The sequence below is a fragment of the Monodelphis domestica genome, chromosome 1, assembly GCF_027887165.1.
Source record: "Monodelphis domestica isolate mMonDom1 chromosome 1, mMonDom1.pri, whole genome shotgun sequence".
In the NCBI taxonomy this organism is placed as follows: Eukaryota; Metazoa; Chordata; class Mammalia; order Didelphimorphia; family Didelphidae; genus Monodelphis; species Monodelphis domestica.
In genome coordinates, this window is record NC_077227.1 from 335,408,155 (window position 1) to 335,420,286 (window position 12,132).

A 12,132-nucleotide genomic window follows, 5' to 3' on the forward strand; every position below is an offset into this window, starting at 1 on the left:
CAAATGCCCACTATTGGCAAGATAGAAACACCAGAGAAGAGTCTTCATTTGAACCTAGTCTGGGCAAGGGTACTGGGAAGATCAACTTCAAATAAACCCTCAATTACTCCTCAGGAAGTTCATTGAAAAACATACACTGTCAGAAGGGAAATTCCACTATTTCCCTCTTTCTGCCAAATCTCTCTCTTATCATAGATCTAGAGACTATGGAGAGAAAGCTAGCTTGGAATTCAAATACCTAGGTTCAAAACCTGGCTCTGCCTTCTAATTGTGTATCCTTGATCAATTTACCTCAATTTTTTTTTACCAATTACATTTGTTTCACCAATTACATTATTACAATTCTATGTAATAACAAATTTCCACATAAGTTTTCCAAAGTTATTCAAATTGTCTTCCTCCCTCCTTCCTTTCCCCTTCCTGGAACTGACAAGCAATTCAGTCTGGGTTATACATGTTCAATTTCTTCATCTGTAAAATGACCTCTAAAGTGCCTTCTAGTCCCAAATCAATGATAATATAATTCTATAATCAAATAAGTCAGTTCTCAGCAATAGCTCACATTTCTGTGCCACATCAAAATTGTTTCTTTGGAACAAAGGTTTTACAAAGATTGTTGCAAAAATCAAGTCAAAAAGTCAAGAGTCAAGTTACTTATCCATGGTCACACACAGGTCACTAGGGATAGAGCCAAGTTTGAGCCCAGGTCTCCTGGCTCCAAATCTAATATTCTTTTAAGACACCATGTTTGCTTCTCCCCTTCCCCCTTCCCCCAAGTGTCTAACAATGAGGAGGCTCAGGTAGCTTTTCCCTTTGGTGTAAGAGATAGGTTGTGCTTTTTGTAAAACTCTTGTCCTACTAAAAGTAAAATAATGAAAAAAAAATAATGACCAACAGTTGTTTTTTCAAGAGTTCACTTCAAGCCTATTAGTAAGGTAGCCCAGGGGACAGAGCATTGGGCCTAGATTCAGGAAGTCCTAAGTTCAAGTCTGGCTTCAGACATTAACTAGTTCTGTGACCCTGGGAAAGTCACTTGCTTAAAAAGCCTCTTAGTTTCCCCATAGGTAATTGGGGATAACAGTAGCACCTACCTCCCAGGGGTGTGGTAAGGTTAAAATGAGTTAAGATTTTATTAAGTGCTTCTCAGACCTTAAAGTGCTATATAAATGCTAGCTATTAGTATGATCTATACAGACACAAATATCTGTATAACCCTTCATACTTTTCAAAATGCTTCCCTGTTGATTATTTCATTTGACCCAAACAACATAAGCAGAACAGGTATTACTATTTTCCATTTTACAAGCAAGGAAACTGAGATTCTAGCTTTGTAGAATATAATTTGTCCAAGGACATACAGCTATAATCACTTGCCTGGGCTTTGGTTCCCTTCTTATCAGTGCTCTTCCCATTAGACTACTGTATTTTCCTACCATTCCCATAATGCTTCCTACTGTGCTCCCTCTCTGACCCCAAAGGATAGAATTATACTCAAAATGCAACAATTTTTTAAAAGCACTAATATAAATTTTCAACTAATCTAAGTTTAAAAGGGGGAAAGCAACTATTAGGTTGATAAGCAATGACTGTAGCCTTGAGGTGAGAAATAACAATTCCATGATTATAAAGTCTAGAAAAATACACAAACTTTCAATAAATATCAGTAAGATGGTAACAGTCATTTTGAGGTTATCCACTGCCAAAGAAGGGACTGAAGGAATCTGAATTCAGATTGAAGCATACCATTATTCATTTTATTTCCTTCATGATTTTTTCTCTAGTGTAAGCAATTTCTTTCACAGCATAACAAACATGGAAATAAGTATTGTACCTGTCATCTTGGGGAGAGGGGAGGAACAGGAGGAACAGAGAAAACATTGATTACAAAATGTCAGAAAAAAATTATTTAAAATCATATTGATAATTTGGAAAAAATAATTTTAAAAAGAGAGATGGAAGACATAGATGAGATGCACTGTCACAAAGAGAATATAAGGTTAGTCTTAGAGTCAGGAAGACTGAGTTCAAGTGCTGCCTCTGACACATTCAAGCCATATACCACCAAGGAGGTCATCTGACCTCTCTCAGTAGCCTAGGCAATGCTCTAAGAGTGTAAGTCTCAGCAGAGTTATCAATCAACTCTGATGAAGGGAATTTCTATGCAGGGCGTTCCCCAAATGTACAAAATTACAGATGTGGAAAAATAAAATGTCCATTTGCTTCAGGAGTCCCCCACATGATGAAATATAGCATTATTCATCTATCCTTTTAATAGAGTTGTGTTCATTCTTCAGCTTTTGCAAGACATCACAGCAACCAAGGGCCAGTTTGTTGTGTTTGAATGTCGAGTCCAGAACACAGGGGCTGTTCAAGTTCATTGGTACAAAGGTGAAGAACAAATAGTGGACTCAGATGACTTCCGGATTCTCAGGAAAAGTATGTGGATTAACTTTACTATTTGCTCTGAATTTTTTTTCCTAAGGAGAATATACCCCAATACAAACAGAATAAAGTTCATGAATCTGTGTCTACCTCATTTGATAAAATAGCAAATATGACATAATCAACAATCATTGATTAAGCACTTCTTGAAATGAATACTGTGCTAAGGAGTTAAGGATACAAAGAAAGGAAAAGCACTGGTCCTTGTCTTCAATGCACTTTCATTCTAATGGAAGAGATAATATACAAAGAACTAGATATAAACAAGGTCATTTGAAGCCATTTGCTTAAAGTTCCCTGTTCTTCAACTTCTATTACTCAGATCTGCCACAATCTCCAACTTCACCCAGATCTCATTTGATGAGGTGGCCCTACTCCATACCAAGGCAAATCCCTCTGCATGTTCAAGACATCCCATTCCATCCGGGGTCCTCCAACAGATTGCCCAGGATTGTCATCCCCACTCTATATTTTATTTTCAATCTCTCTGTATTGGCTCTTTTTCTATTGCTTATAAACATGCTCATTTCTCCTCCCACCTCAAAAAACCCTCACTTGATCCTTCCATCTCTGTTATCATCGTATATCTATTTTGTTCTTTGTGGCTAAATTCCTTGAAAAGGTTCTCTGCAATAGATATAGCCACTTTCTCTAAGGTAACTCTTTTCTTACTTCCTTTACAATCCAGCTTCATACCTCATCATTGCACAGAAACTTTTCTCCAAAGTTACTAATGATCTCTTAATTGTCATATCCTTGGATATTTTCTCAGTCTTCATTCTCTATGACCACTCTATAGCCATTGACATGGTTGATCATCCTCTTCTCCTTAATACTCTTTTCTCTCTAAGTTTTAAGTTTCAGTCTCCTCTGCTGGATTTTCACCCAGATCATACTCTCTAATCATAGGCATCTCACAGAGTTTGGTCCTAAGCCCTCTTCTCCCTGTATACTTCTTCATTTGGTGACCTCCTCAGCTCCCAGGGACTTAATCACCATCTCTATGTGAATGATTCTCAAACCTACCTATCCTGCCCTAACCTTTCTACTCACATCTAATCTCATATCTCCAACAGCATTTCAGATAGTTCATCTGATCATCAGACATCAGATAGATGGATGTCGAGTAGACATCTTAACCTCAACCAAACTCCTTATCTTTCCCCCTAAACTCTCCCCTATTCCAAAGTTTTCTGCTACTCTAGAGGGCAACACCATCTTCCCAGTCCCTCAGGTTTACAATCTATGTCATGCTGGATTCCTCACTATCTCTCACTTTCCTTATCCAATCTATCAATTAGCCAAGATCTGTCAATTTCACCTTTGCAGCAGTACTGAAATATGCCTCCTTCTCTCCTCTGATGCTTCTGCCACTCTTACGCAGGCCCTCATCTCCTCATACCTGGACAATAGCAATAGCCTGCTGGTGGGTTTGCCTCAAGTCTCTCCCTACTCCAATCCATCTTCTACTCAGCCACCAAAGAGACTTTTCTAAAGTGCAGGTCCAATCAGGTCTCACACACACACACACACACACACACACACACACACACACACACACACACACACACACACATCCCTCCAGTGGCTATCACCTCCATAAAATACAAATCTTTTATTTAGCATTCAAAGCTCTTTAAAACCTAGCCCCCTCCTCCTTTCAGTCTTTTTACACACCTTATTCCTTGCCATGTACACTTGGTTTCAGTGACACTGGAGTCCTTGCTATTCCACAAACAAAACACTCAAATTCTTAACTCTGGACATTTTTCTCTGGATAAATGTTCTCCTCATCTCTGTCTACTGGCTTCCTTGGTTCCCTTTATGTCTCATCTAAGATCTCATCTTCTATAGGATGCTTTTCCCCCAACTCTCCTTCATTCCAGTGCCTTCTCTCTCTCTTAATTATTTCCTATATAAGTATTTATTTACACATTATATATACTATGCATATATCTATCAGGTATATATATACACACACACATATATATATGTTTGTATTTGATTGTGAGATTGACTCTGGGGACAGGGACTCTCTTTTGCCTTTTATTGTATCCCCATCCCTTAGCTCAGTGCCTGGTACATAGCAGAACTTCATAAATGTTTGTTGATTGGCTAACAAGGTATACATATTGTGCAAATGAAAGATAATCTCAGAGAGAAGGCATTAACATGAGTGGAGAATAAGGAGAAGGGATGGAAAAGACCTCTGCATTTAAGCTGAATCTTAAAGAAAGACAAGAAACCAGGAGGTGGGAGTGAGAAAGAAGAACATTCTAGGCATGAGAAACAGCCAGTGGGAACACACAAAGTTTAGCAATGGCATGCTATGTGTTAAAAACAGGAAGAAGCCCAGTATCCCTGGATAGCAGAGTAAAGGGAGAAGAGTAAATTGCAAACAGATTTAAAAGATTTAGAAGGTTTGAAGGACTTTAAAAGTTAGAGGATTTCATACTTGATCTTGAAGATCAAGCCATCAAAATGTGTTGAATGAGAGGAGAAGAGGAGCCTTAGGTAGATCAGTTTAATGATTGGATATGTGACATGAGTGAAAGTGAGGAATCAAGGGTGAAATCTAGGTTGTGAGCCTCAGTGACTAGGAGAATGGTGATACCTTTGATGGTAATTGGGAAGTTTTTAAGACTATATTTGGGGAGAAAGACCATAAATTCTATTTTAGACAGGGCATACAGGATAGCCAGTTTGAGATATGTAGGAGGCAGATAATAGTAATGTGGGACAGGAGCACAGGAGAGATTAAGACTGGATATACAGATCTAGGAATCATCTTCTTGGAGAAAAAAAATTGAACCCATGGAAAGTGATGAGCTCAACAAAGAAAAAAATAGAGAAAGAGAAGAGAAGAGGGTCCAGGGCAAAGTCTTGGGGGACAATCATGGATTGTGGAAATGACCTAAATAAAGATAACAAAGGAGACTGAGAAGGAATAATCAGACAAGTAAGGAGAATCATGAGAAAATAGCATCAGGAAAACCTAGAGAGGAAAAACTATGAAGGAAGAAAAGTTAACCAGCTGTGTCAAATGGTGCAGAAAAATCAAGAAGGCTGAGAATTGAGAAAAGGCCATTATACTTGACAACTAAAATTCATTCTAACTTTGTCAAGAGCAATTACAGCTGAATTAATAAGGTTGAAAACCAAAAGGTCAAGAATATAGAAGTAAGAGGAGAGGAAAGTGGAGGCAGCTAGTGTAGACAATTTTCTCTATGAGTTTATCTCTTCAAGGAGAGGTTAGAACCAGAGTTAGTGGAGATGTTTGGGTCAAGTGAGGATTTTCTAAATATGAGGGAGATGTGTATGTACTTGTAGGCAATAGAGAAGCAAACAGGAGATATGAATAAATTGAAGATTAATGAAAGAATAGAGGTAATCTGCTAGAGAAGAATGGACGAGATGGAATCAAATTCATACATAAAGAGATTGGTCTAGGCATGGAGATGGGCTACTTCTTTCTGTGAGATGGGAGTGACTGACATAATGGAGAAAGACAGCTGAATGATGTAAATGTGAAAGAAGACAGAGTCCATACCATCCAATTATTTACTGTCTGATCTCACTGCCCATTTGTCTCTCACCAATCTCTCTAATTAGACTACTTATAATCATTGTAATGATTTCTCCTTTCTCTCGCTTGGTCTTTCAGAAGCCTGCTTATCAGCTGTTCCAGGTAAGTTCCGTAGCCTAATATCCTGATAAAAGAGATGATAAGAAAATTGAAATTGACCTCACAGTACTCTGTTCACCAGGGCTGCCTGAGGTTTTCCTTACCCCTTTTACTCCTCCCGTTATCTGCCCTTTTGAGATTGGGTTGGGTCAGGGCTCAAACTAGCTAAAGAAATAAATCAGGAAAGTTAGAATCACCAGCTTCTCAACTACAGATGATCCAACTTTAACCCAATGTGCATATTTATGAGGAGAAGAAATAAAGTTTGCAGAGAATGGAAGGAAACAATGAAGCACAGTTAACTGATTTCAGAAGAGATAAGTCAGTCATGCCCTTCCAGATCCCAGAGTACCCACCCTAGAAGAGGGAGCAGCTGTAGTGGCAAAGCTTGATATAATAATAATAATAATAGCATGTTTTAGGGTTTCCAAAGCATTTTACATGAATGATTTCTTTTGATCCTCACAAAATCCTACAAGGTGAGTCCTATTATTATCCTTATTTGAAAGATGAGAGTTAATTTCTTCCTGTGTGATTCCCCTCTCTTTCTTTTGTAAAGATCTAATAGTAATTGTTTCTCTTATTTGATAATGTAGATAACTTAAATCATTGGTATCAGCCCAGGGGGCAATAATCCCTAAACTTCCCCACCATGTGGTATGCCATGAACTACTCAGTTTAAAACATGAAGAACATGATTAACCACATCCCATGTACTAATGCCTTCCTATCATAGCATCCTACCTGCACAATCACCCAATAGGATAATTTTTGCTATACAAAGTGGAATGAGCAGGGTGATATAACTCAGCTCTTCCTGACTCCATCACTCCATGCCTTACAAGCAGTTGACTTGATCTTGAGACTATTTAGACCATGTTTATATGATGCTCTAGCAATTGAGGAAGAAGCAAAAACTTTAAATCACAACATCATAGGATCATAAAGTTAGTCCTCTGTGAGACTTTAGAGGTCAAATCAATCCTCTACATTGCTTTACCCATGGAATACCTAATAATTGATTTAACCAAACTTTTTACTGAAATAAAAAGTTGTTGGATCATTTTATTTAAACTACTAACAATGTGCTTCCCATTGTGACTGTTGGTCAATTATCATTTAGTCAGTTAGACATCATTAGTTTTTAGAAAGGGTATTTACTGAAGTGCTACAGTAAGAATAGTTGTTACAAAACATCCCTTCAGAAGTATAGGATATGTGTATGATGGGTATCATTTTCTTTGCCTTCTCAATAAGCAGGGAAGGGACTAAATATTAAATGAATGCTAAAAAATTTACACATAACAAAATATATACAGAGAGAGAGAGGTAGAGAGGGAGAGACGGAGAGACACAGAGAGACAGAGAGAGACAGAGGGGGGAGACAGAGAGACACAGAAAGACAGAGACAGAGAGAGAGAGACAGAGAGACAGAGACAGAGAGACAGAGACAGAGACAGAGACAGAGACAGAGACAGAGACAGAGACAGAGACAGAGACAGAGACAGAGATGTATAAGAAAAAAGGAAAGGAACAAGTTAAAAATAATATGTGACATACTCTACCACAAATACTTAACAGTGTCCAGGGGAAATGGGCTCAAGCTTAAAAAATCACATGCAGTAAAGGAATAAAACATACCTTCTGATTTCTGGAAGTCTTTCCTCCCCTTTGTGGACTATTCAAGGAGTTTCCTATAGTCTGGGGCATACTCAGTTCATTTCCCCATGGAACCATGAATCTTCCTTCCTTTATTTCATCTATTCTATTCTCAGCTCCTGCTGTAGACCCTGCTACCTACCACTAACATCCCAAAAGGACAATGCTACAATGCTGATGGGAAGATGGGAAGTCCAAAATCCTCTGGACACTTGAAGTTCAAAAGATCTTCCTTTAATCAAAGAAGGGGTTAAGGGAAAGAGAGGAAATTTAGGCCAATACCAAAGCCAAGGTCTTTTCCTCCGCCAACAGCCCTTCCTCACCCCTCACCCCCAACTTCCTTTTCAGGACTTTGCTAGAGTGGTCTCTTCTACTCATGCTTATTCCAATCTCTTGGGTTAGAAATGGCTCACTATTTTATAGATAATGCCTAGGGCAGTTTCCTTGACCAATCCAAACATAATTTCCATATAACATTACTATAGGACTTTTTTTTTTTTACTTAGTCTAAAGTCCTTGGTTAGTGGAAACATGTTCTTGCTTCCTTGTTAAAGTATCACTTTAAAAAGGGTTGAGTGATTGTTTCACTTCCTCAATCAATTCCCACTATTACGAAGACATGAGGAAGAATAGTTAAGTCTATTGAACACTTCTGTGTAGGACAGATGTAGATGAAGAAGCCATGTGGAACCAGCTATGGGTGGTCTCTAAAGACAATCATTTTGATCAATGCTTCCCTCCAACTCTTGTTTTCCCTTTTCTTTCTTTGTGCTTTTTTTCCTTTTCTTTCCTTTGTCTTCTTTAAAAAAAAACCAAAACTATGAATCTTCACTTATGCTGATTAAGTTGCTTATCTTTTCAGAGGAGGTTTGCACTTTGGTTATGACAGAAGTTTTTCCAGAAGACTCTGGCGAGTTTAAGTGCATTGCAGAAAATGAGGCAGGAACTACATCTTCTAGTGCTTGGCTTTCTGTTTCCCCAGGTAATCAATCACACTTTGGGTTGGTCCACAAAGCTGAGGAGATGATTCAATTTATTTCTGAACAAGTGAATCATTATCTTTCAGGAGAAGAAATGGAAAAAATTGAGGATTCTCTGCAGACACCAAAAAGACAAGCTTTCCTGAAACCTTCCTCTTACCCCTGGACCAGAGAAAGCCCTGCAAAGGAAAGAGATACAGACACTGAAACACCTGCTGACCAGGAATGCTCCATTCCCATGGAAGATATCCACTTCCTCAATGACAGTTCATCAGAACTATCTTCCCATTGGTGAGGGCAGAAAGACTTAAAACTTTGCAATATGGCAAATATTGATCAATTCTAAACCCATTTCTGAGGTTCTGAAAACAATCTCTTCCCTGTTAGCTGCACTAAAGGAAAAGTTTATTGTAGGAACATGTTGAGATCAGGAAATTCTCAGATTCCAAAACAGAATTCTGAGTGTGCATTTTTTTTGTCATGAAAATAAGGCTGGCATTTTCCTTGATAACAAACCTATCTTTCTTCATGACTCAAGTTCATTGCCCTTTTCTATTGCCACCATTTAGAGGGCAATGAAAAGGCTTCATTCCAGTCATTGATTTTAAAAACCAGCTTTCATTACAAAAACACAGGCGAAACTTAGAAAACCCTAAACTAAAACAGAAAATTAACAAAAATGTGAAGCTATAAATCCTTCTGAAGGATTTCATATAATACAATAGGGTGAGCACACTAAAATATTTTAGTATTCTGAAGAAAGTTAACCCTTTCTTAACTGCTAAATAAATACTTTTACTCCTAGGGGATACTTAGTACATCTGTAGTTAGGTGGCACAGTAGATACAGCAGCAGGTCTGGAGTTAGGAAGACCCAAGTTCAAATTCAGCCTCAGATACTTTATTAGCTATGTGACCTTGGGTAAGTCACTTACCCCTGTTTGCTTCAGTTTGTTTATCTATAAAATGAACTGAAAAATGATATGGCAAGTCACTCCAGTGGTTTTGCTAAGGAAACCCCAAATGAAGTCACAAAGAATCAGACATGAGTGAAATGACCAAACAGTATCTATGCAGAGTATTTATGGGGAGGAAAGAACAGGAAGGTCTTCTTCATTTGATTTTTGAAGATTCTCTACACTATCCCACCTCACAAATCTCAGTTTTTCAACTTACCACTTACATGGGTAGGCAAGTTATACTAGGCAAGTGATTAGCCTCCCTGAGCCTAAGTTTCTTTATCTGGCAATGAAAATAACAATACTTGCATTCTCTACCTTAAAGGAATCTTATGAGGAAAGCACTTTGTGAACTTTCAAGCATTTCAGAAATGTGACCCCTTCAATCACAAATTACAGTGTGACAACTTGTTGAACATTAAAAAAAAAAAGACCAAAGTTTCAATCTCTAATCCTTTAATACCCAACAATGGCCATCTTCTAATTCCAATTCCTAAAGCAAAAATGGGGGAGTGAACGAGTCTCATCACATGTTTGAACTCTGACATTTAAAGAAACTTGCTGCCCTATTTTTAAAATAGCATATACACTTTAAGTATTGAACAGATCAACAACTGTATATGAAGGGATGAGTGACATTGAGCAGCTGTTAGACTTAAGAGTTCTTAGAGCTAGAAGGCCCTTAAAGGTCATCTAGTTCAACTTTTTCATTTTATAGAGAAGGAAACTATGAGACCTAAAGAGAGAAATTAACACAATACAAGAATGACAGAAATGGCATAAGAACCCACGCCTCCTAACTCATTCAAACGGTGCAATAAGAAAAACTTCAGTTAGATATTAGGGGGAAAGTTCAATATTGTGAGGTACTGGGTGCTTTAGCAATGGAGTCCCTCTAGGTTCCTTCTTGAGGTGTTGAGAAAAGTAGAGACAGGTATGTTCTGGGGCTGTGCCTGATTTTTACCAAGGCTCTTCCTGCCTCCTTAAACCAGCAATAAAAAGGTTCAAACAACCCAGTTTGCACATGGAAACCTAAAATCTTTCAAATAAGCAAAGTAAATATAAATACACATAAAGCAGCTACAATAAAGATTTAGGTAAATACATACATAATGCATTCATAATATGTTATTAAAAAATAAGCAGCTTGGGATATGATTCCTAATTTTTAAAGATGTGGTCATTAAAAATGACCTTGACATCCAACCCAAACCCTTTCTTCCCTACCTTATATCCTGTTTACATATATATATATATATCCCTGTTTTTCCTGTCAGAAATAGACTCCTAAGCTGAAAGGGGTATCCAACTGATTCAGTTCTTCATTCTTATGTCTTAAAAAGAGCAGTAATGGGTTTGGGAGGTGGCAAAGGAGGGAGGGAAGACTATAACTTTCTGTCAAGTGTGTATGGAACATGTTTTCAAGGATGATCCTTTATCTTTGACTCACCTCTTCCTCTCTCTTTTCTCTCCAACTTGGGACACCCCAATTCCCTTAGGTTCTCTCCTTCCTTCACCTATTAAAAACTAATATCAGGAAAAGCTCTGAAATTGTTCCTATACATCAGAGCAAAGGAAGGGTTTGTAGGAAGAAAGTGCAAAGGAAGGAAAGGGTTCTTCCACATTTAAGTTTGGAAAGAAATTAACTCAAATTGTCAGCCTGAAAGTTTTATTCACAGTAGAATTTCAAGATCAATAAGGAAGAGAGGAGAGATATGGTCGGGAAGGGTTATGACCCCTTCCCTGTCTACCTAAAATCATACCCAAAGCAGTAAACCTATTGCATTTACTCATAAAGTTAACTTTGCATACTTTCTCAAGTGCATTATGGCTGCATGCCCAGATCACACACTTCAGACTTTTCTTGAACATAAAGACCTTAGGTCTTCCTTCTGGGTCTCAGTTTTCCCACATGTTGAGAAAGGGGAAAGTATATAAGGTAACTTCAAGATAAAAGATTCTATAACTTTTTTATAACTATATGAAAACCTATGTGCAAACCACTGGGTATGCTAACTTTTTAAATTCCATTTTCTATTTGTTACATTTTCCATTAAGACTGTCATACCAGTGAGAGGCTGAAACAGATGGGTTTTTACAAATGGAAGTTAGTATGCAAAGATAACCCCACTGGTCTAATTCTGTCTTCTCACCTTCCATCCTCCTGTGAATATTCAGAGTTTCTTTTTCAGTTCTAAGATCAAAAGGGAGAGGCAGAAAAAAACAGTAGTTCAGGGAAGAAATTCCAGTAAAAAGATGAATGGGCTGTCACAGTTCAGCCTTCATTATAAAGTTTATTTTTTTTTAAATCCTAGATGTGCTTCTTATCATCTATGTGACCTTGGGTAATTTTCTTCATTGGGCCTTGTGTCTTCTATAAAATAAAGTTTTTGGATTATAAAGGGTTT

At 37.8% G+C, this 12,132-nt stretch overlaps 1 protein-coding gene across 1 annotated transcript in view; it reads left to right on the top strand.

The window, feature by feature from the left end:
- The window catches only part of LOC130456364 (palladin-like), a 51,254-nt gene extending 39,162 nt beyond the window's left edge, over positions 1-12,092 (top strand). The window contains exons 5-8 of the mRNA XM_056811327.1: positions 2,295-2,436; positions 6,107-6,130; positions 8,649-8,768; positions 8,853-12,092. Of these exons, the coding sequence (XP_056667305.1) occupies positions 2,295-2,436; positions 6,107-6,130; positions 8,649-8,768; positions 8,853-9,061 (495 nt within the window). The 3' untranslated portion in view covers positions 9,062-12,092. The remainder of the gene's footprint in view (positions 1-2,294; positions 2,437-6,106; positions 6,131-8,648; positions 8,769-8,852) is intronic.
- Positions 12,093-12,132: the final 40 nt, after the last annotated feature.